Source organism: Papio anubis, chromosome 17 (assembly GCF_008728515.1).
Source record: "Papio anubis isolate 15944 chromosome 17, Panubis1.0, whole genome shotgun sequence".
NCBI classification, from domain to species: Eukaryota; Metazoa; Chordata; class Mammalia; order Primates; family Cercopithecidae; genus Papio; species Papio anubis.
This window is the reverse complement of record NC_044992.1, coordinates 66827894-66847867: the sequence shown is the minus strand read 5'-3', so window position 1 is coordinate 66847867 and position 19974 is coordinate 66827894. Positions and strand designations below refer to the sequence as shown.

Below are 19974 nucleotides of genomic sequence, written 5' to 3'. Positions count from 1 at the left end.
AGAAAGGGAGGGTTGGGGAGAGGGCCTTGGAGCCCTGCTGGGGACAGAGTCGCACCGCTTGGAGTTCCCAGCCTGGCCTTCACCCGGCATCTTGCTGGGCCAGCAGCGTCAGGCCGGTTTATTTAAGCAACCGTAACGTCCGCCCGCACACACCCTGCCCCAGTCCACTCCTGCCTCCCGCTGGGACTGGAGGGTGGGCGCTTTCCTGCTTCAGCTTCTCGCTCTTGTGTAATCCCACAAGCAAGGGGTTTCTAAACTGAGCAGCAGGTGCCTGGCTGATGCCCAGTCCCCGCCAGAAGCCAAGCCTGGTGGGCCGTCAGCCAACCACCGCACGCCACGGACCGCTCTGGAGCCCCTGTCCGAGCGCCGTCAGCCCCGCCCAGGGTCTGCAGGACGGAACCCGCCCTGCGCTCCACACCTGAGGCCGCTCCCTTCGCCTCTTCTCTTCCCCAGGTGCTGTCCTTAGTCCCAGCCCAGTCAAGAGCTACTGGGGCTGGCTAGTCATGGGGGAGCCCAGTAGAGAGGAGTATAAAATCCAGTCCTTTGATGCAGAGACGCAGCAGCTGCTGAAGACAGCACTCAAAGGTGAGCACGGGATCCCTTCCTGAGCTGGGGTCAGGAGCCACAGAGAAGGGCCCCTGTAGGCAGCACCAGAGGCTGAACCTGGTGAATGACTCCACCCCTCCCCTCATTCTCTGACGATAGGAATCGGCAACGTAATTCTTGAACTGGAAGACAAGCTACATTGAGGCCATTATTTTGGAGTATGAATCAGTCACCTCTCAGACTGTAAAGACTTTTTTAAAAGTTTAACCATAGGGCTGGGCGCAGTGGCTCATGCCTGTAGTTCCAGCACTTTGGAAAGCCAAGGTGGGCAGATTGCTCGAGTCCAGGAGTTCAAGACCAGTCCGGGAAACATGGTGTAAACCCCATCTCTACAAAATAAAAAAAAATTGAAAAATTAGCCGGTCATGGTGGCATGCACCTGTGGTCCCAGCTACTTAAGATGCTGAGGTGGGAGAATTGATTGAGCCTGGGGGGGTGAGGGTGCCATGAGCCATGATCCTGCCACTACATTCCAGCCTGGCTAACAGAGCAAGACCCTGTCTCAAGAACAACAACAAAAGGTTTAATCATAAAAAAAAAAGAACACAGCTCCTGCCCTTGAAGCGCTTACATTTGAATTGCTCGTTTCTGTGCTGCCATAGCCCCGTCTCTTGAATGCACAGCTGCGTGCTTTGAGACAGGTGGAGAATATTCCGTCTGCCAGAGGAGCTATAGTAATTGCCCTCGCCTGATGCCTTCCCGCTGTAACACGCAGGACAGAAGTTTGTCTTCAACTAATAATTAGCAGCACCCATCATGTGCCAAGCCGAGCCTGCTGGGAGGCCCTGTGTCTTATAAAAACACTATTTCTGGCCGGGTGCGGTGGCTCAAGCCTGTAATCCCAGCACTCTGGGAGGCTGAGACCGGCGGATCACGAGGTCAGGAGATGAGACCATCCTGGCTAACACGGTAAAACCCCGTGTCTACTAAAAAAAATACAAAAAAAACTAGCCGGGCGAGGTGGTGGGCGCCTGTAGTCCCAGCTACTCGGGAGGCTGAGGCAGGAGAATGGCGTAAACCCAGGAGGCGGAACTTGCAGTGAGCCGAGATCCGGCCACTGCGCTCCAGCCTGGGCAACAGAGGGGGACTCCGTCTCAAAAAAAAAAAAAAAAAACTTGTGAAACTGCTGTTGGAGGCATGTCCTGGTTAGTATTCCTTCCTCAACCTAGTGCCAGGAAAAGATGTGTTTCCTGAGAAACTACATTCTTACTTTGATTGGTTCCTACCAGCCACATAACCCCTCCCCATCTTCTCTGACTGGGCAACAGTCAGCAGACAGCTAAAGCTGTTTGTATGGTTACTGTCCTCTGTATGGTTTCTTTTCTCTTTTTTTTTTTTTTGAGACAGTTTCTCTCTTGTTGCCCAGGCTGGAGTGCAATGGCACAATCTTGGCTCACTGCAACCTTCGCCTCCTAGGTTCAAGCAATTTTCCTGCCTCAGCCTCCCAAGTAGCTGGGGTTACAGGTGCCCGCCACCATGCCCAGCTAATTTTTTTGTATTTTTGTAGAGACGGGGTTTCACCATGTTGACCAGGCTGGTCTTGACCTCCTGACCTCAGGTGATCCACCCGCCTCAGCCTCCCAAACTGCTGGGATTACATGCGTGAGCCACCACACCGGGCCCTTTGTATTATTTCTTTTTTCTTTTTCTTTCTTTTTTTTTTTTGAGACAGAGTCTTGCTTTGTTGCCCAGGCTGGAGTGCAATGGCATGATCTCGGCTCACTACAATCTCTGCCTCCCGAGTTCAAGCGATTCTCTTGCCCCAGCCTCCCAAATAGCTGGGATGACATGAGATGATGCACAAGCCGCCACACGTGGCTAATTTTTGTATTTTTAGTAGAGATGGGGTTTCACTATGTTAGCCAGGCTGGTCTCAAACTCCTGACCCCAGGTGATCCACCCACCTTGGTCTCCCAAAGTGTTGGGATTACAGGCGTGAGCCATTGAGCTCGGCCATGATTTTTTTTTTTCTTTTTTTTTTTTTTTGAGACGGAGTCTCGCTCTGTCACCCAGGCTGGAGTGCAGTGGCCAGATCTCAGCTCACTGCAAGCTCCGCCTCCCGGGTTCACGCCATTCTCCTGCCTCAGCCTCCCGAGTAGCTGGGACTACAGGCGCCCGCCACCTCGCCCAGCTAGTTTTTTGTATTTTTTAGTAGAGACGGGGTTTCACCATGTTAGCCAGGATGGTCTCGATCTCCTGACCTCGTGATCCACCCGTCTCGGCCTCCCAAAGTGCTGGGATTACAGGCGTGAGCCACCGTGCCTGGCCTTTTTTTTTTTTTTTTAATTATACTTTAAGTTCAAGGGTACATGTGCATAACGTGCAGGTTTGTTACATATGTATACTTGTGCCATGTTGGTGTGCTGCACCTATCAACTCGTCAGCACCCATCAACTCGTCATTTACATCAGGTATAACTCCCAATGCAATCCCTCCCCCCTCGGCCATGATTTCTTGTAAGTACCATGCGCTGATTGCACCACTGGAGTCACTGTCCTCTGTATGATTTCTGATCTCTTTCACTTCAAGCATATGAAAGTGCTCTACTCTAAATATCTCAAGTTCTTAGAAGCAGGTGGAGGCAAATGTGATAAAGCAGCAGCTCTAGACTCCCCTCATATCTCTACCCCTAGATCCGGGTGCTGTGGACTTGGAGAAAGTGGCCAATGTCATTGTGGACCATTCTCTGCAGGACTGTGTGTTCAGCAAGGAAGCAGGACGCATGTGCTACGCCATCATTCAGGTTGGGGGTCGGGAGAGTAAAGGAAGCTGCTTTGAGGAAGGTGCTTCAGGAGTGGGCAGAAGGCCTGGCCTGCAGGACAGAGATGCACAGGGTCTAGCTCAAAGACATAAAGAGGCATAGGATGGGTGGGGTTGCAGGGGCACCGCCCCCCACCCTTCACCTTCCTCTCCCTGGCTCACAGGCAGAGAGTAAACAAGCAGGCCAGAGTGTCTTCCGGCGTGGACTCCTCAACCGGCTGCAGCAGGAGTACCAGGCTCGGGAGCAGCTGCGAGCACGCTCCCTGCAGGGCTGGGTCTGCTATGTCACCTTTATCTGCAACATCTTTGACTACCTGAGGGTGAGGCCCCGGCAGCCACCCTGGGAGGCGACATGGCCTGTCACCCGAGGCCCAGGTTGGACTGTTTCCCTTGGCCACTAAGCCTGGTGCTCTGACCCCTCCTCTCCCTCACAGGTGAACAACATGCCCATGATGGCCCTGGTGAACCCTGTCTATGACTGCCTCTTCCGGCTGGCCCAGCCAGACAGTTTGAGCAAGGAGGAGGAGGTGGGTGGCCCCAGCCCCGGTACAAGCACAGAAGGCTACGGGATGGACAGTCTGGCTCAGCCGAGTGTCAGCTCACTGCTCATGGAGGCCTTTGAGGACGGTGTCACTTCTGGGGCAGGAGTGTGGGGGTGTTTAAGGCCTGTCAGAATTACAGGACAAGCTGCCAGGTCTGGAATTCATCCAATACAGACAGCAGCCAAAACCTACTGGCTCAGCAGCTTCCTTCTCAGTCAGAAAGCCAACCTCTGATGGCAGCTGTGCGAGCCATGGCTAGCTGTGGGTACAGATGGCCCCAAAGCCAAACCAGGGTCAGGCAGTGTGAGGGAGGCAGGAGAGCGGGATGAAGGAGTGGTTTGGAGACAGGTTTGAGTGGAGCCTGGCCAGACGAGGGACCTCAGGAAGTCCCGGAACTCATTTCTTTCTGTGTAAGATGTGGAAGTCTGCTAGGAGCCACTGAAAATGCTTGAGTAAGAGAATGATACCATCAGCACAGCACAGCTGGCTCCTGCAAAACTCTACAACACTGCAGAGCTGTAAAACCAGTCAAATTCAGACCATTAGTGATAGCTCTGCTTCAATGGTGAAGAAGTACCCACTGGATGGTGAGGAGGGAGCAAGGGAATGAGTGTAAAGGCAAGGCACAGCACCTGGCACTTGGCAAATGCTGTGTGACAGGCTGACCCTGCCCCAGTTCACTCGTGTTACCCCCCGACCCCCGCCGTCCCCTGCAGGTGGACTGTTTGGTGCTACAGCTGCACCGGGTCGGGGAGCAGCTGGAGAAAATGAATGGGCAGCGCATGGATGAGCTCTTTGTGCTGATCCGGGATGGCTTCCTGCTCCCAACTGGCCTCAGCTCCCTGGCCCAGCTGCTGCTGCTGGAGATCATTGAGTTCCGGGCGGCCGGCTGGAAGACGACGCCAGCTGCTCACAAGTATTATTACAGCGAAGTCTCCGACTAGGCCTCCAGATCAGGGCTTCCTTGCCAGCACTGGCCTTTCTTCTACACACCTCTGAAACTGGCAGTGGAGTCTCTGCCTCACCCAAAGACTTTTCCCTTCCAGACTTTGAGTGTCTTCCCTTCTAGACTTTCCCATCTCCTGGTGAGATGTTTCCCACTTATGCCATGGTCCTGCCCTAAGCCCCTTTCCCCACCGCCTTCCCACCAGGGCCAGGCAGAGAAGAGCAACTCCTAAGAGCCACTGCACTGTGTAACCATTAGTGCAACTACTACCTTGGTGCCTCAGTTTACCCATCTGTAAAATGGGTAAGCATAGCCATTGGGATGCTTTGGGATGTCAACGGGCGGAGGCAGAGCACAAGTCATACCAGAAACTGCTTTTTATACATTTTGTACAAGGACAACTCTGGAAGCAAGCCTATTTCCTCCAGCCAGTTTCAATGAATGCTGCACCACATGCTACACCAGTTCAGCGTGAGAATTTTCTAATAAATCTTTTCTAATACTAAAACTGCTTCCTTTTATATCCAACGGTCCACCCCAAGCTAAGGGAAGAGAAGATGGCCCTGAGTTTCCTGGAGGAAATTCCCAAGTCAATGTGCTCCCTCTTTATAAGGAAATGGGGGCAGAGAGAGCAAGTTCCAGCCTCAAAGAAAGAAGGATTCGCGGACAGTGAACATGCTGCTCCCTCTTTCTCATGAGGCCTGCCCACCCTTACAAAGGAACCACATCCCTAACCCACAGGGAGCTTTCAGCCTGGCAGTGGCTCACACTGTCTGCTGCGGCAGAGGGCCCTGGGCTCCTCCTGGAGACTCTACCACCAGCGGTAGTGGGCCAGGGCACGGTTGGCCTCTGCCATCTTGTGCATTTCATGCTTCCTCTTGATCACAGGGCCCCGGTTATGGAAAGCCTCCAGCAGCTCGTGTGACAGCTTCTCCGGCATCAGTGTCCGCCGGTGCTTGTTCTCCCGGCACTCCGTGATCATCCACTTCATGGCTAGGAAGCGGCGGCGCTTGTCGGGTAGGGGTACAGGGACCTGGGGAGACAGGACATAGGCAAGTTGGTCCAAGAGTCTGCCAGGGTTTGGGGCCTCCTGCCTCCCTGAATTCTAAGGAGTAGCCACACGTTCCTTCTGGACCAGCCCTGGTCAGGCCTGGTGAGAAGGGCCTGTCTTGTCTTCTTTGAGCTTCCCTCACCTTCAGGTGACCCCAGTGCAGCAGACATAAGAGGCGTTCATTTAGCAAACACTCATTAAGCACTGGCCTCTCCAGGCACAGTGGCTCACACCTGTAATCCCAGCACTTTGGGAGGCCGAGGCAGGAGGATTGCTTGAGCCCAGGAGTTCAAGACCAGGCTGGTCAATATAACAAGACCTTGTCTCCATATATCGAAAAGAAAAATAAGGCCAGGCGCGGTGGTGCACGCCTGTAATTCCAGCACTTTGGGAGGCCGAGGCAGGCAGATTACCTGAGGTCAGAAGTTCGAGACCAGTCTGGCCAACGTGGTGAAACCTCGTCTCTACTAAAAATGCAAAAGTTAGCTGGGCGCAGTGGCAGGCGCCTGTAATCCCAGCTACTTGGGAGGCTGAGGTAGAATTGCTTGAACCCAGGAGACAGAGGTTGCAGTGAGCCAAGATTGCACCACTGCACTCCAGCCTGGGTAACAGAGCAAGACTTCGTCTCAAAGAAAAAAAAAAAAGAAAAAGAAGAAAAGCATTGACCATTTTCCCTCCTAAATGGTAGTCCTACCAAGTTGTTATAAGAACCAAACAGGAAAAGCCCTATTAGCTGGGGTGACTTATCTGCCTCAGACCATAGGTACCTAAAAACAAGACCCCTTCAGTCTTCAGACACAGCAAAACCCTCTACTAAAATACAAACATACTCTACTAAAAGTACAAAAAATTAGCTTGGCATGGTGGCGGCCACCTGTAATCCCAGCTACTCGGGGTCGGTGGTGGAGGGTGAGGTGCAGGGGCTGAGACAGGAGAATCTCCTGAACCTGGCATGCAGAGGCTGCAGTGAGCCAAGAGCCGAGATTACGCCACTGCACTCCAGTCTGGGCAAGAGTGAAACTCCATCTCAAAAAAAAAAAAAGAAAGTTAAAAGAAAAACAAAAAAACAAGACCCCCTGTCCAAAAATAATTTGCTAGGCCTTCACTATGTGTCAGTACCATGCCAGACACGAGAGTGCAGACAATAATGAAGAAGTCCCTACCCCATGGAGTTGATACTGAAAAAGGAGAACACAAGAAAACTCAGGACAATACAATATAATTAAATGCTATGAAAGAGGTACCTAGTAATGCTCAGCAAACACGGATGAAGCATCAGTTATGGGTCAAGCACTATGGCAAACACTGGCATACGAAGATAGGATATGAATAGTCCCTCACCATGAGAATTTTACAGGTTAGGACACACAGGATGCTTGACAGAAGAAGGTAAAGGGAGGTGGGCTCCCAGATGTTATTTAGCTACTTTTTGCTCTCTTCTCTCTTCCATCTTCTGCCTATAATTTTTCTGCTATAGGACTCAGACGAGTGGACCATGACAGTCTCAATCTTTTCTTTTTTTTTTTGAGACGGAGTATTGCTCTGTCGCCAGGCTGCAGTGCAATGGCGTGATCTCGGTTCACCACAACCTCCACCTCCTGGGTTCAAGCGATTCTCTAGCTTCAGCCTCCCAAGTAGCTGGGATTACAGACATGCGCCACCACAGCTGGCTAATTTTGTATTTTTAGTAGAAACAGGGTTTCTCCATGTTGGTCTCCAACTCCCAACCTCAGGTAATCCACCGGCCTTGACCTCCCAAAGTGCTGGGATTATAGCTATGAGTCACCATGCCCAGCTGCTTTTTTTTTTTTTTTCCTGAGACAAGCTTTAGGGTGCAATCACAACTCACTGCAGCCTTAACCTTCTGGACTCAAGTGATCCTCCTACCTCAGCCTCCTGAGTAGTTGGGAGCACAGGTGCACACCACCACAGCTGGCTAATTTTTTTTTTTTTTTTGTAGAGATGGGGTCTCCTTATGTTGCCCTGCTGGTCTCTAACTCCTGAGCTCAAGCTATCCTGCATTAGGCTCCCAAAGTGCTGAGATTACAGGTGCAATCCCACTGCACCAGCTAGAAAGCTATCTTGACCCAACTCCCAAGTACCACCTATCTTGTTTCACATGTGAGGGATCCTGCTTTCTTGCCCTGGCCATTCATTCACCTGGTAGAAACGGCCTCCCTTGAGGATGGGTACCAGCCCAATCACAGGCTCACAGTTTTTCAGTGCTTGGTGGAAGATGGTGTAGGGGTTGCGTTCGATGGTTGCCTGTTCCTCTGCAGAAGCGGAATGGTACTTCTCAAACTGCTTCCTTTTCACAGCTTCCAGAGTCTGCAAAAGAATACAGTGGAAGAGGCTGCCCCAGGCTCCCTAAAGGGTTTACCCAGCCAAGCTAGTACCTTGCCCTTTACTCCCATCCTCCGGTTCTGCTATGGCAATGCAGCTCCTCTCACAGCACATCCAAAACAAAGTTTTTAAGTGCCTCCCCCTTTGCTAGACTAGGACAAAAAGAGTGGACTGAGATTTGTGGCGTGGAGGCGGGGTGAGTGAGGTGGGGAATGGCAGTTGTTTTATTTTCCCTTTTTTTGTAATTGTGTGTTTATTTCCGAAACACCAAGGAATGGCAGTTGTTGACTCCTACAGGGCTTCATTAAAGCTGGTACACATGCAGGGAAATTAATCTTAATAATAGGTATATGAATCCATTTCCTCTTAAGCTACACTGAAAGTACCAAGTACAAGGCTACGGGGTGGGGGGCAAAAGAAAGATGACTGAGGAGGGAGGTGCTGTTTACCTGAGTCACGAGGGATCTGGCCAGTACTTTGTTTCCTCCTTTCATCATCATGTTGGTGAATTTACTTTAAAAAGAAAAGCAACATGTTTAGCTCTCCAAGGCTGTATCACGGAATCCTCACAAGAGACCCTCCCTGGGATAGTCCCAGTCCATGTAACAAATGTTTGTTTCCATCTAACCTGATGACTGGGTCTTCAAACACAGAACTTGTTTTCCCTGCTGGAGCAGCTTTGATGAGCTGAGTCTTCTTGAGCTCCCGATCATACTTCTCCTCCTCAGTTAGCTCCCCCACAGGCTTACGATAATATTCCTTGTCAATCAAGGGATCCTTGAATTCAGGACTATAGCGGCTCCACCTCACCTGAGTTAACCTAGGAGGGGGAAGAGGAGGAGACAGGCAAAAGCTGACTCCACAAGCGAGTAGGTTTGACTTAACAATAGGCATGGCTGCCAACGTGCCGACTAAGGAGAGCGGCGCGGAGACTGCGAGCTAAAACTGAGCCACAACAATTCAGGCCCTTGTCCCAAGAAGTAGGACATCCCTCAAGCAGGCGGGTCAAGTCTCCTCCTGGTCAAGTGCTAACGGTAAGGATGGGCTTGGCGCCTACACATCCTTCCCAATTCACAGGCGATCCCAGCTCTGAGCTCTTTAGCTGAACCGCACTTTCAGCTCCGCGTTAGACCCTAGATCAGCCAGACCCCTTAGGCGAGAGGTAGTCACTAAACCTTCAGATTGGTCCAGGGTCACGCAGCTAACTTAGAAGCTTGAATCCAGATACTCCGGCCCCCAGGGCAATGCTCTCTCCAGGGCCCCACGCGGCCTGCCTGTGGCCCCCTTCCTTCCTCGCAGGTCCCTTCGTGTAGAACCAAGCGGCGCCCCCCGCTGCCCACCGCCCTCTCACCCTGGAAGCTGCAAGACAGCCCGCCGCACGCCCAACGCCAGGCCCGACCATCCTCGGACAACCTTCACTGCGGGGGCAGCCATCTTGGCTGGTCACGAGGACCCCACAAGGACTGCCCTCGGCGCGCCTGAGCGAATGACGCGAAACAGGTGACAAAGACTCCTCAGGGTCCTAAATCTGCGTTTCTCTCCACTGATCTGGACGTTAGAGTTTCTCACTCTGGGGACCAAAGGGAAGAGCCAAAAGGAAACACTTGCCCTCCCAATATCTGTCGCACTCTGGCGCGGCCCTCGGTGATGGCACTCACTCCTCTCAGGCCCCCATGCAGGCCCCGCCCCGCCTCAGCTCGTGCAGACTCTCGCGAGTTTTGAGGCCGCGGGGCCGGCCCGGGCGGCTGCAATATGGCGGAGGCGGAAGGGGAGAGCCTGGAGTCCTGGCTAAGTGAGTAGCCGCGGCCGGTTCTGGCTGCCCTCGAGCCTCTGGGCTGCCCCTCTCTTTACCCCCACGTCCCCTCCTTGGGCTCCACGGCTTCACCTGTTAGCAGCCCACGCCCGGGCTCGCCCTCGCCGCGAGCAGCATGCTATCACGCCCCTTCCCTATCAGGGCGCCGGGGCCCCAGCCCGGCCCCCGCTTCCCTAGCTGCGGCTCGTCCTCTTGCTCTAGCGCGCGGCGGCGTGAACTCGGGGTCCCGTCGGGCACCGCAGGCTCGGGGGAAGGCGACAGCCACGATCTTAGGCTGACATGCATCGGCGCTTTGGGGAGATTGTGGTGGGGTCGCCGCCCGGCGGTGACTCCAGGAACCTAGCGCCCCCTGACTAAGGGAAAAGCTTCGTGGGTGCTGCCGACTGCGTTCAGTTGCCTAGCAGCTTCAGAATTGCGACCATGTGTTGAAGAAGTGACGGGTTCGCTCAGGCAGAATGCTTGAAGTGAGAATAATATTCCAAAGAGAGCGACGATAGAGAGCAGAGAGCTCTACCTTTTTCCTGCAGTGACCACAGAAGCATGGTGAAATCGGTATCGAGGACTCCCCCACCCCGCACACATACATATACCCCTTTGAACATCCTAACGAGTCAGTGTTGATAGCCTATTCTAAGGCCGAGGAGCACAGTCTGAAGCTGTAGTTATAGAGGCATATTGCTGTCATTGCACTGTGAATTACAGTGCTACGAAGGAAATGTGTGTTAATCTGGTTAGCAGGTAGTACTCGGCCTGAGGGTTAATAAGTGAACTTTTCTATAGGCTAGACCTGGAAGCCTCCTTGAAGTGGAGAGAAAAATTGGACTGGTAATGGGATAGGCGAGATACCTAGTACTGCCTCGTTCTGAGGTCTTTTATTTAGTACTGCTTCCAGGATCTTGGAGGTGATAGCTATTTCCTTAAATTGTCTGATTTTTCCTAGTAAGAAACCCCCTTCAGGAGGTTGAGCTTCAGTTTAAAGGGGAGCATATCCCAAAAGGGAAAAAAAGTAAGATTACGTTTGCCAAATCTACAGTTGCAGGCAGGTCATAAGGCTTCTTTATATATGGAACTGTTCTCCAAGGAGCTCAAAGTACTTTACAGATATTCATTAAATTCGTTTATCAAGTATCCTAGCAAAGCAGGTACTACTGCCATAATTTCACAAAAAGAGGACATCCTGACTCCAATCAAACCACTTGCCTAGAAATGCCTAACTTGCTATAACCACAGTGGAATTAGTTTGCTTTGAAGATATTAATATGGGTATTGAATAATTTAAATGACCTAAGCTGAGTTTAATAGGCTACATTTTGTTTTTGTTACTTGGTTTTGAGACAGAGTCTCGCACTGTTGTCTAGGCTGGAGTGCAGGGGCGCGATCATAGCTCACTGTAGCCTTGAACCCCTGTGCTCAAATAAGTCTCCTGCCTCAGCCTCCCAAGTAGCTGGGGCTATAGGCACACGCCACCACGCTTGGCTAATTCTTTTGATTTTTAGTAGAGATGAGGTCTTGCTGTGTTGCCCAGGCTGGTCTCAAACTCCTGAGTTCAAGTGATCCTCCCACCTTTCCCTTCCAAAGTTCTGGGATTACACACGTGAGCCACGTGAGCCACTGCACCCAGCCTAGAGTCACATTATGAAATGAGAGGGACACTTGGTCGGGGGGGAGTCACATGCTATCTGTAGAGACACAAGCTTCACAGTTGTTAGGACTTAATGATGTGAACTGTACCAGTTGAGCAAACCAGCAGTTGGGATTCAGCATCATCTCACTCAGGGTCCTTGTCACCCCACGTTTGCCTGAATGGTTGCAGAAGCCTCTGCTTGGCCCAGAGGCTCAGGTCTCTCCCGTCCTCACCTCTCCTCAGTCCATTCTGCTCCCAGAAGCGTGCTTGTGTTGAATCAAGTCATTCCACTGTTGCCTGTAATCTGGCCTTGGTTGTTCCAGGCCTTTTTCTCTGTGGCTTCCACGTTTTTCTCCTCTGCTCAGTCTGATGTTCTTAGCTTACCAATACACGTTGCTCTCCTTACGTGGAAGCCCTGCTCCCCTTTCCTCAACTAAAAGCTTGAAAAACCATCTCAGATTCTCTTTTCTCACAAACCATCTCTTGATGACTTCAGTCTTCTCTCAAGTCCCACCGCGATCAGTCAAGCAATGTTTAATGAGTACCTGCTATGTGGGGTGTTATAGGAGTTGGGAAGTTTAAGAAGATTTTGCGGCCGGGCACGGTGGCTCATGCCTGTAATCCTAGCACTTTGGGAGGCCGAGGCGGGCGGATCACGAGGTCGGGAGATCGAGACCATCCTGGCTAACACGGTGAAACCCCGTCTCTATTAAATGTACAAAAAATTAGCCGGATGTGGTGGCGGGCGCCTGTAGTCCCAGCTACTGGGGAGGCTGAGGCAGAATAATGGCATGAACCCGGGAGGTGGAGCTTGCAGTGAGCCAAGATCACGCCACTGCACTCCAGCCTGGGTTACAGAGCGAGATTCCGTCTCAAAGGGAAAAAAAAAGAAGATTTTGCCTTTAGTTGGATGGAGGTTGATGCTGGAGTGGATAAAGAACTCTTAAAAGATAAAGATACAAGGCAGTGCTAAAACACAGGCATTCTCTTTAGGGAACTGGGGATGGGGGAACAGATGATTCAGTGAGGATACTGCATTTGAGCTAGCCATTAAAGAATGGGAAAGTTTGGCGCAAAAAAACAAAAAACAAACAAAAAAAAACACTAGATGGTGATGTAGAGAGAGCAAACCTGTTTGGGGCACACAGTAACAGAGGGGTTTGGAAATGAGGGAAGATAAGGCTGGGAAGTTAAGACCAAATTCTACCAAGTCTCCAATTTCCAGCCCAAGAAGTTTATTTTATTTATTTATTTATTTATTTATTTATTTGAGACAGAGTCACTCTGTCACCCAGGCTGGAGTGCAGTGGCACAATCTCAGTTCACTGCAACTTCTGTTGCTTGGGTTCAAGCGATCCTCCAGCCTCAGCCTCCCAAGTAGTGGGACTTGGGAGGTGCCAAGTGGGACTACTGGTATGTGCCGCTACAACTGGCTAATTTTTGTATTTTTAGTAGACATCGGGTTTCACCATGTTGGCCAGGCTGGTGTCGAACTCCTGACCTCAAGTGAGCCACCTGCCTCAGCGCCCTCCAAAGTGTTGGGATTATAGACATGAGCCACCGCGCCCGGCCCCGCCAAAGAAGTTTAAATTTCTGCAGTTATCAGGCCCTCATTCTTTCTGTACTAGATGAAATCGGTGTTTTGGTGTCTTTTTTTTTTTTTTTTGAGACGGAGTCTTGCTCTGTCGCCCAGGCTGGAGTTCAGTGGCGCAATCTCGGCTCGCTGCAAGCTCCGCCTCGGGTTCATGCCATTCTCCTGCCTCAGCCTCCTGAGTAGCTGGGACTACAGGCGCCCGCCACCACGCCCGGCTAATTTTTTTGTATTTTTAGTAGAGACAGGGTTTCACCGTGTTAGCCAGGCTGGTCTCGATCTCCTGACCTCGTGATTCGCCCGTCTCGGCCTCCCAAAGTGCTGGGGGATTACAGGCGTGAGCCACCGTGCCTGGCCTGGTGTCTTAAGAGGGTTGATTTCATATAAGGACTTTACATAGGATTAGGATGGATTAGAATGGAAGTTCTAGAAGCAGGTGAGAAGGAGTGGAAGATAGGGATAAGGAAGGAAGGGATTTAAAAAGACATTGAGAAGGAAAGGACCACAGGACTGAGAGGAATGGATGAGGAGAGAGGGAAGAAGGAGTCAAAAAAGAGGTGGGGGCCTAGGGGACTTTTGGAAGGTGGTACTATTTATAGGAATAGTGACTTAATAGGCCACATACAGTGGCTCATTCCTGTGGTCCCAGCTACTCAGGAGGCTGAGGTGGGAGGATTGCTTGAGCCCAGGAGTTGGAGGCTGCAGTGAGCCATGATTGCCTACTGCAGCCTGGGGCAATAGAGTGAGACCCCTATCTCTAAAAAAAGAATGAGCACACTCCTGTGGGTGTTCCCAGCTACTTGGGAGGTTGAGGTGGGATGATCACTTGAGCCTGGGAGGCAGAGACTGCAGTGAGCCGTGATGGAGCCACTGCACTCCAACCTGGGTGACAGAATGAGACCCCGTCTCAAACAACAAAAAAAAACACGAAAGAGGCCAGGCACTGGGACTCATACCTGTAATCCCAGCACCTTGGGAGTTCGAGGCAGGCGGATTGCCTGAGCCTAGGAGTTCAAGACCAGCCTGAGCAACATGGCAAAATTCTGTCTCTACCGAAAGTACACAAAATTAGCTGGGCATGATGTGAGTACCTGTGGTCCCAGCTAGGCTGAGATAGGAGAATCATCTGAGCCTGGGAAGTTGAGGCTACAGTGAGCCATGATCACACCACTGCACTCTTGCCTGAGTGACAGAGTGAGACCCTGTCTCAAAAAAAAAGAAAAAAGAAAAAGAAATAGGGAAGTCAGGAAAGAGAAGTGATGCTTTTTTTTTTTTTTTTTTGAGACGGAGTCTCACTCTAGTCACCCGGGCTGGAGTGCAGTGGCACAATCTCAGCTCATTGCAACCTCTGCCACCTGGGTTAAAGTGATTCTCCTGCCTCAGCCTCCCAAGTAGCTGGATTACAGGTGCCTGCCTCTTCGCCTGGCTAATTTTTGTAGTCTTAGTAGAGACAGGGTTTCACCGTCTTAGCCAGGCTGGTCTTGAACTCCTGACCTCGTGATCCACTCACCTCAGCCTCTCAAAATGCTAGGATTGCAGGTGTGAGCCCGGGCCATACATTTGTTTTTAGACTCATTTCTGTACCAAATTAGCCCAATTATCTACTGTCTTGTGTTTTGAACTGATTTTTTTTTTTTCATGTATTGAACCCGGAGAGCACAGCCTCCTCGAGGGTAAAATCTGTGTCTCAAACTGTTTCTGCAGTCCCTCCGGGGTCTGGCATGCTGACATGCTGTTTACTTCGTTGTCTGTGGGTGCTTAACAAAGACTTGGTGATTGACTAAGTTTGTGTTTCCATTCAGGACCCTACCATTGAAGATTGACCTTTACTCCCTTTCCAGCCCATGTTCTTGAGTCTGCTTGTTTATAAGTCATTTGTTACATAGATGTTTCTTTTTGGAGATGGAGCCTCACTCTATGGCCCAGGCTGGAGTGCAATGGCCTGATCTCAGCTCACTGCCACCTCCACCTCCTGGGTTCAAGCGGTTCTCCTGCCTTAGCCTCCGAAGTAGCTGGGATCACAGGTGCGCGGAACCATGCCCAGCTAATTTTGTCTTTTTAGTAGAGATGGCGTTTCACCATATTGGTCAGACTGGTCTCGAACTCCTAACCTCACTCAGGTGATCCACCTGCCTCGGCCTCCCAAAATGGTGGGATTACAGGCATGAGCCACCATGCCCAGCCCATATATATATATATATATATATATATATATATGTATATGTATATATGTATATTTTTATTATTTTTTTTTTTTGGAGATGGAGTCTTACTCTGTTGCCCAGGCTGGAGTGCAGTGGCACAATCATGGCTCACTGCAACCTCTGCTTCCTGGGTTCAAGCAATTCTCCAGCCTCAGCCTTCAAGTAGCTGAGATTACAGGTGTGTGCTACCGTGCCCGGCTAATTTTAGTATTTTTAATAGAGACAGGATTTCACCATGTTGTATAGGCTGGTCTCGAACTCCTGACCTCAAATGATCTACCTGCCTTGGTCTCCCAAAGTGCAGGGATTACAGGCATGAGCCACCACATCCAGCCTGCTATGTAGATATTGTTTTCTCTGGAATGTCTGAGCCATGCTGGAATGGGGTACCCAATGCTGCTGTTTCCATCGCCACATGACGTTTTAAATCCCACGAGAGTCTAGGCTAGCAATGGAGTGAAGCTGAAAAAATGAAAGCAGGAAATCCAGAGACACAGAAACAGATGAGGCTTTCAACAGAGGCCCGAAAATAGACAGAAATCATGAGTCAGAGCGGAGCCCAGAGGGGCGGTTCGGGAAGGCAAGGTCTGTAGGGGAAGCTCGGGTGTCACCTCTGTGCCAAGTGAAGGAAATGTTGAGTGGGTGGAAGGCTGTGTGCATCTGCTGGGGAGGCAGTAGGCAGATGGAGAGATCAAGTCACCCAGAATTATCCCCAGAGGTTCCTTCCCATTCCTGTGGGCGGGTGAGCTCTGCTTTCTGAGCTGCCCAGAGAGCTGGAGGAGATAGATATGGAACTGACCGTTGCAGAAACCAGGGCTTTTTGTGCCCCTGAGTAGGCAAAGAGCTCCCTGTGGATTTGCCGTAAAAAGGTCTATCAAGGCCGGGCGCGGTGGCTCACGCCTGTAATCCCAGCACTTTGGGAGGCCGAGACGGACGGATCACGAGGTCAGGAGATCGAGACCATCCTGGCTAACACGGTGAAACCCCGTCTCTACTAAAAATACAAAAAATTAGCCGGGCGAGGTGGCGGCGCCTGTGGTCCCAGCTACTCGGGAGGCCGAGGCCGGAGAATGGCGTGAACCCGGGAGGCGGAGCTTGCAGTGAGCTGAGATCCGGCCACTGCACTCCAGCCTGGGCGACAGAGCAAGACTCCGTCTCAAAAAAAAAAAAAAAAAAAAAACAAAAAGGTCTATCAAGGTGGAAGAAAGTGAGATTCTAGAGAAATTAATACGAGTGAAAAGTGGGCAGGAGTGTTCTTGGAAGTAGAAATGCTGTTGGAACACTAATAGGCTTGGGAAGAAGATATTTTGTGGTGAATACCCATTGCTTCGGGGGTGGGGAGATCCACATTTTACTCTGTACTTGGAAGATGCTTTTCCCCGTGCAAAAAGTGGGAGTGGGCCAATTTTTCTTCTATCACAAGGTGTATGACGGTTCCCAAAATAATAGCACTGGGGGATGGGGACGGCTCCTCAGACCATTTAATTTTTGTACCCTGCAGCCTTTTGGTGTTACGGAGAACTTTAAGCACCCGATAGGAATTAGTAACAGAGCTACACTAATGCTAACACCTGAGAAGGTTTCAGACAATTGGTGGGAGAGACTCAGCATTTGGAATGTGAGAGCTGGTAGGCTACCGTACAGTAATGCAGGATTGCCAGACATTTCTTTCCAGATGGCCACCCTTGATTACATTCATCTCCCCTCCTTTCAAGCTCGAGATTTTGAAGGACCTACTGATTCTCTTTCAAGATTGAAGACAGACACCTTCCTTTCTTCTAAATAGAAACCTAGGCAGGGTGCGGTGGCTCACGCCTGTAATCCCAGCACTTTGGGAGGCTGGGGCTGGTCTTGACCTCCTTACCTGAGGTCAGGAGGTCTAGACCAGCCTGGCCAACATGGCGAAAACCCATCTCTACTAAAAATACAAAAAGTAGCCAGGCGTAGTGGCGCATGCCTATAATCCCAGCTACTCAGGAGGCTGAGGCAGGAGAATAGCTCGAACCCAGGACGCAGAGGTGGCAGTGAGCCCAGATCGCGCCACTGCACTCCAGCCTGGGTGATACAGTGAGACTCAATCTCAAAAAATAAATAAATAAATATGAATCTAAACCATCAGAATCTTCCCCTCGCAGCCATTGCAGCCAGAACAGAAACACTACCGGGGAGGCTGAGCCCGGACCTGGGAAGCAGGGTGCTACACTGGCTGCCATGGGCCTTCCCTCTGCCTGGCAGCTGTCTCTACTCAGATCCCTGCAGCCCTGTTCCCAGTGAAGGAGCTGGAGTCTCTGTAAGGATTTGCTCATCCAGCTGGTGATTTTTTTTTTTTTTAGATGGAATTTTCACTCTTGTTGCCCAGGCTGGAGTGCAGTGGCGCAGTCTCTGCTCAAGGCAACCTCCGCCTCCTGGGTTCAAGTGATTCTCCTGCCTCTGCCTCCTGAGTAGCTGGGACTACAGGCATGTGCCACCACGCCCAGTTAATTTTGTATTTTTAGTAGTGACAGGGTTTCTCCATGTTGGTCAGGCTGGTCTTGAACTCCTGACCTCAGGTGATCTGCCTGCCTCGTTCTCCCAAAATGTTGGGATTACAGGCGTGAGCCACTGCACCCAGCCCAGCTGGTGATTTTTTTTTTTTTTTTTTTGAGACGGAGTCTCGCGCTGTGGCCCAGGCTGGAGTGCAGTGGCGCGATCTCGGCTCACTGCAAGCTCCGCCTCCCGGGTTCACGCCATTCTCCTGCCTCAGCCTCCTGAGTAGCTGGGACTACAGGCGCCCACCACCGCGCCCGGCTAATTTTTTGTATTTTTAGTAGAGACGGGGTTTCACTGTGGTCTCGATCTCCTGACCTTGTGATCCGCCCGCCTCGGCCTCCCAAAGTGCTGGGATTACAGGCGTGAGCCACCGCGCCCGGCCAGCTGGTGATTTTTAAAGTTAACAAAACACAATTATGAGAAATGAGAATTTAGAAACTTCTGACAAAGAGGGGCTTGTCGGGAGGGGCTCTGACGCCCTGCCTTGGGCCTTCATGGAGATCTGGGGAGGGAGCAGGAGTGTTTTGGGTTTTTTTGTTTGTTTGTTTGTTTGTTTTTTGAGACAGAGTCTCCCTCTATCACCCAGGCTGGAGTGCAATGGCGTGATCTCGGCTCACAGCAGACTCCGCCCCCCAGGTTCACGCCATTCTCCTGCCTCAGCCTCCCTAGTAGCTGGGACTGCAGGCGCCCGCCACCACACCCGGCTAATTTTTTTGTATTTTTAGTAGAGACGGGGTTTCACCGTATTCGCCAGGATGGTCTTGATCTCCTGACCTCATGATCTGCTCGCCTCGGCCTCCCAAAGTGCTGGGACTACAGGCGTGAGACACTGCACCCAGCTGGGAGCAGGAGTGTTTCAAAGGGTGTGTGTCTTCAGCCTTCCATTTGTCTTCGGAACCCAAAGCCCTAAATTTAGCAAACAGCTGGGGAGTGCTTTCTGAATAGGGAGCCTCTGGATCTGAATCAGAGATGGGAACCCATGTAGCCACCGTCAGCAGGGCTCTTCAGTGTAATCACAGGTTTGGGAAGGTAACAGGGAGGACAGCCCATACCAAATATCGGAACTTTGCATTTAGTGCCTAGATTTTAAATCCCAGTGGCCCTCTGAGAACTCTAGTACTTATGTTTGTGCTTGACCATGGAAGGCCATTAGAGCCTGGGGGTGCTAGATACTCAAGCTGCAATCCCAGGGAGATTGCACAGTGACCGGGGCTTAGTAGGGGTTAAGTAAATGTTGTTGACTTGACAGTGATGAGCATTATGTGCAATTTCAAAAGTACTTAAAGCGTTATGGAAGGCTAGGTCTGGAAAAACCTTTTGACAGGTATGTGGAAAATATTCGCCTGGCGCGGTGGCTCATGCCTGTAATCCCAGCACTTTGGGAGGCCAAGGCGGGCAGATCACCTGAGGTCGGGAGATCGAGACCAGCCTGACCAACATGGAGAAACCCCGTCTCTACTAAAAACACAAAATTAGTCGGGCATGGTGGCACGCACCTGTAGTCCCAGCTACTTGGGAGGCTAAGGCAGGAGAATCACTTGAACCCGGGAGGCAGAGGTTGCAGTGAGCTGAGATTGCGCCACTGTACTCCAGCCTGGGCGACAAGAGTGAGACTCTGTCAAAAAAAAAATTCAATGGTTATAAATATGTATATTTTTTATCTAGTTCAATTTGATTTCAGTTTCCCCACAAACCCTTCCTGACCATCTCCACTTGCTTAACACTGAGCTCATTTGTATACAGCTGGAGTTCCCTTGATTATTATATTTATATTCCCTTTATTATTATATTTACATGTTTTATGCAGGCATTTATTTGGGAATATTTTAATTATTTGTGTTTGTCCTTTTGACCTTGATCCACTCTAAGCTTCACGAGACAGAATTTGTTTTCTCTTTTATTTGTGGCTTTCAAAATACTGATCAGAAAGCAGTATTTGTATTTGCTCTCCGACTGACCCTTTTT

General features: G+C 50.9%; 3 protein-coding genes across 12 annotated transcripts in view; 2 read left to right on the top strand and 1 right to left on the bottom strand.

Annotated features, from left to right (window-relative positions):
* MIF4GD (MIF4G domain containing) overlaps positions 1–5362 on the top strand; it is a 6695-nt gene extending 1333 nt beyond the window's left edge. For 2 of the 5 annotated variants that reach the window (XM_003913418.4, XM_009191223.4), the window contains exons 2-6: positions 454–585; positions 3240–3349; positions 3531–3686; positions 3801–3893; positions 4625–5362. In XM_003913418.4, the coding sequence (XP_003913467.1) occupies positions 504–585; positions 3240–3349; positions 3531–3686; positions 3801–3893; positions 4625–4852 (669 nt within the window). In that variant the 5' untranslated portion in view covers positions 454–503 and the 3' untranslated portion in view covers positions 4853–5362. The other 3 variants (XM_021927949.2, XM_021927948.1, XM_031657755.1) reach the window with 2 other exon arrangements.
* Positions 5217–9910, bottom strand: MRPS7 (mitochondrial ribosomal protein S7). The gene is made up of 5 exons (XM_003913425.5): positions 9600–9910; positions 8877–9068; positions 8698–8761; positions 8066–8233; positions 5217–5887 (listed from the first exon to the last, which is right to left on the bottom strand). The coding sequence occupies exons 1-5, from the start codon at positions 9680–9682 to the stop codon at positions 5666–5668; spliced, it is 729 nt and encodes a 242-aa protein (XP_003913474.2). The 5' UTR covers positions 9683–9910; the 3' UTR covers positions 5217–5665.
* Positions 9660–19974, top strand: part of GGA3 (golgi associated, gamma adaptin ear containing, ARF binding protein 3) — a 25570-nt gene continuing 15255 nt past the window's right edge. For 3 of the 6 annotated variants that reach the window (XR_002517783.2, XM_031657752.1, XM_009191220.4), the window contains exon 1: positions 9922–10040. Coding sequence is in view for 3 of the 6 variants with exons in the window: in XM_031657752.1 (XP_031513612.1) it covers positions 10001–10040 (40 nt within the window). In the remaining 3 variants the exon portion in view is untranslated. Of the gene's footprint in view, positions 9749–9783; positions 10041–10194; positions 10614–19974 lie in introns of those variants that run through there. The other 3 variants (XM_003913416.5, XM_017950965.3, XM_017950966.3) reach the window with 3 other exon arrangements.

Coding starts and splice junctions, on each gene's coding strand:
- MRPS7 (XM_003913425.5), bottom strand. CDS start 9,682: ATGGCTGCCCCCGCAGTGAAGGTTGTCCGAGGATGGTCGGGCCTGGCG. Junction 9,069..9,599: donor GCTGTCTTGCAGCTTCCAGG/GTGAGAGGGCGG, acceptor TCCCCCTCCTAG/GTTAACTCAGGTGAGGTGGA. Junction 8,234..8,697: donor CCAGATCCCTCGTGACTCAG/GTAAACAGCACC, acceptor ATTCTTTTGCAG/ACTCTGGAAGCTGTGAAAAG.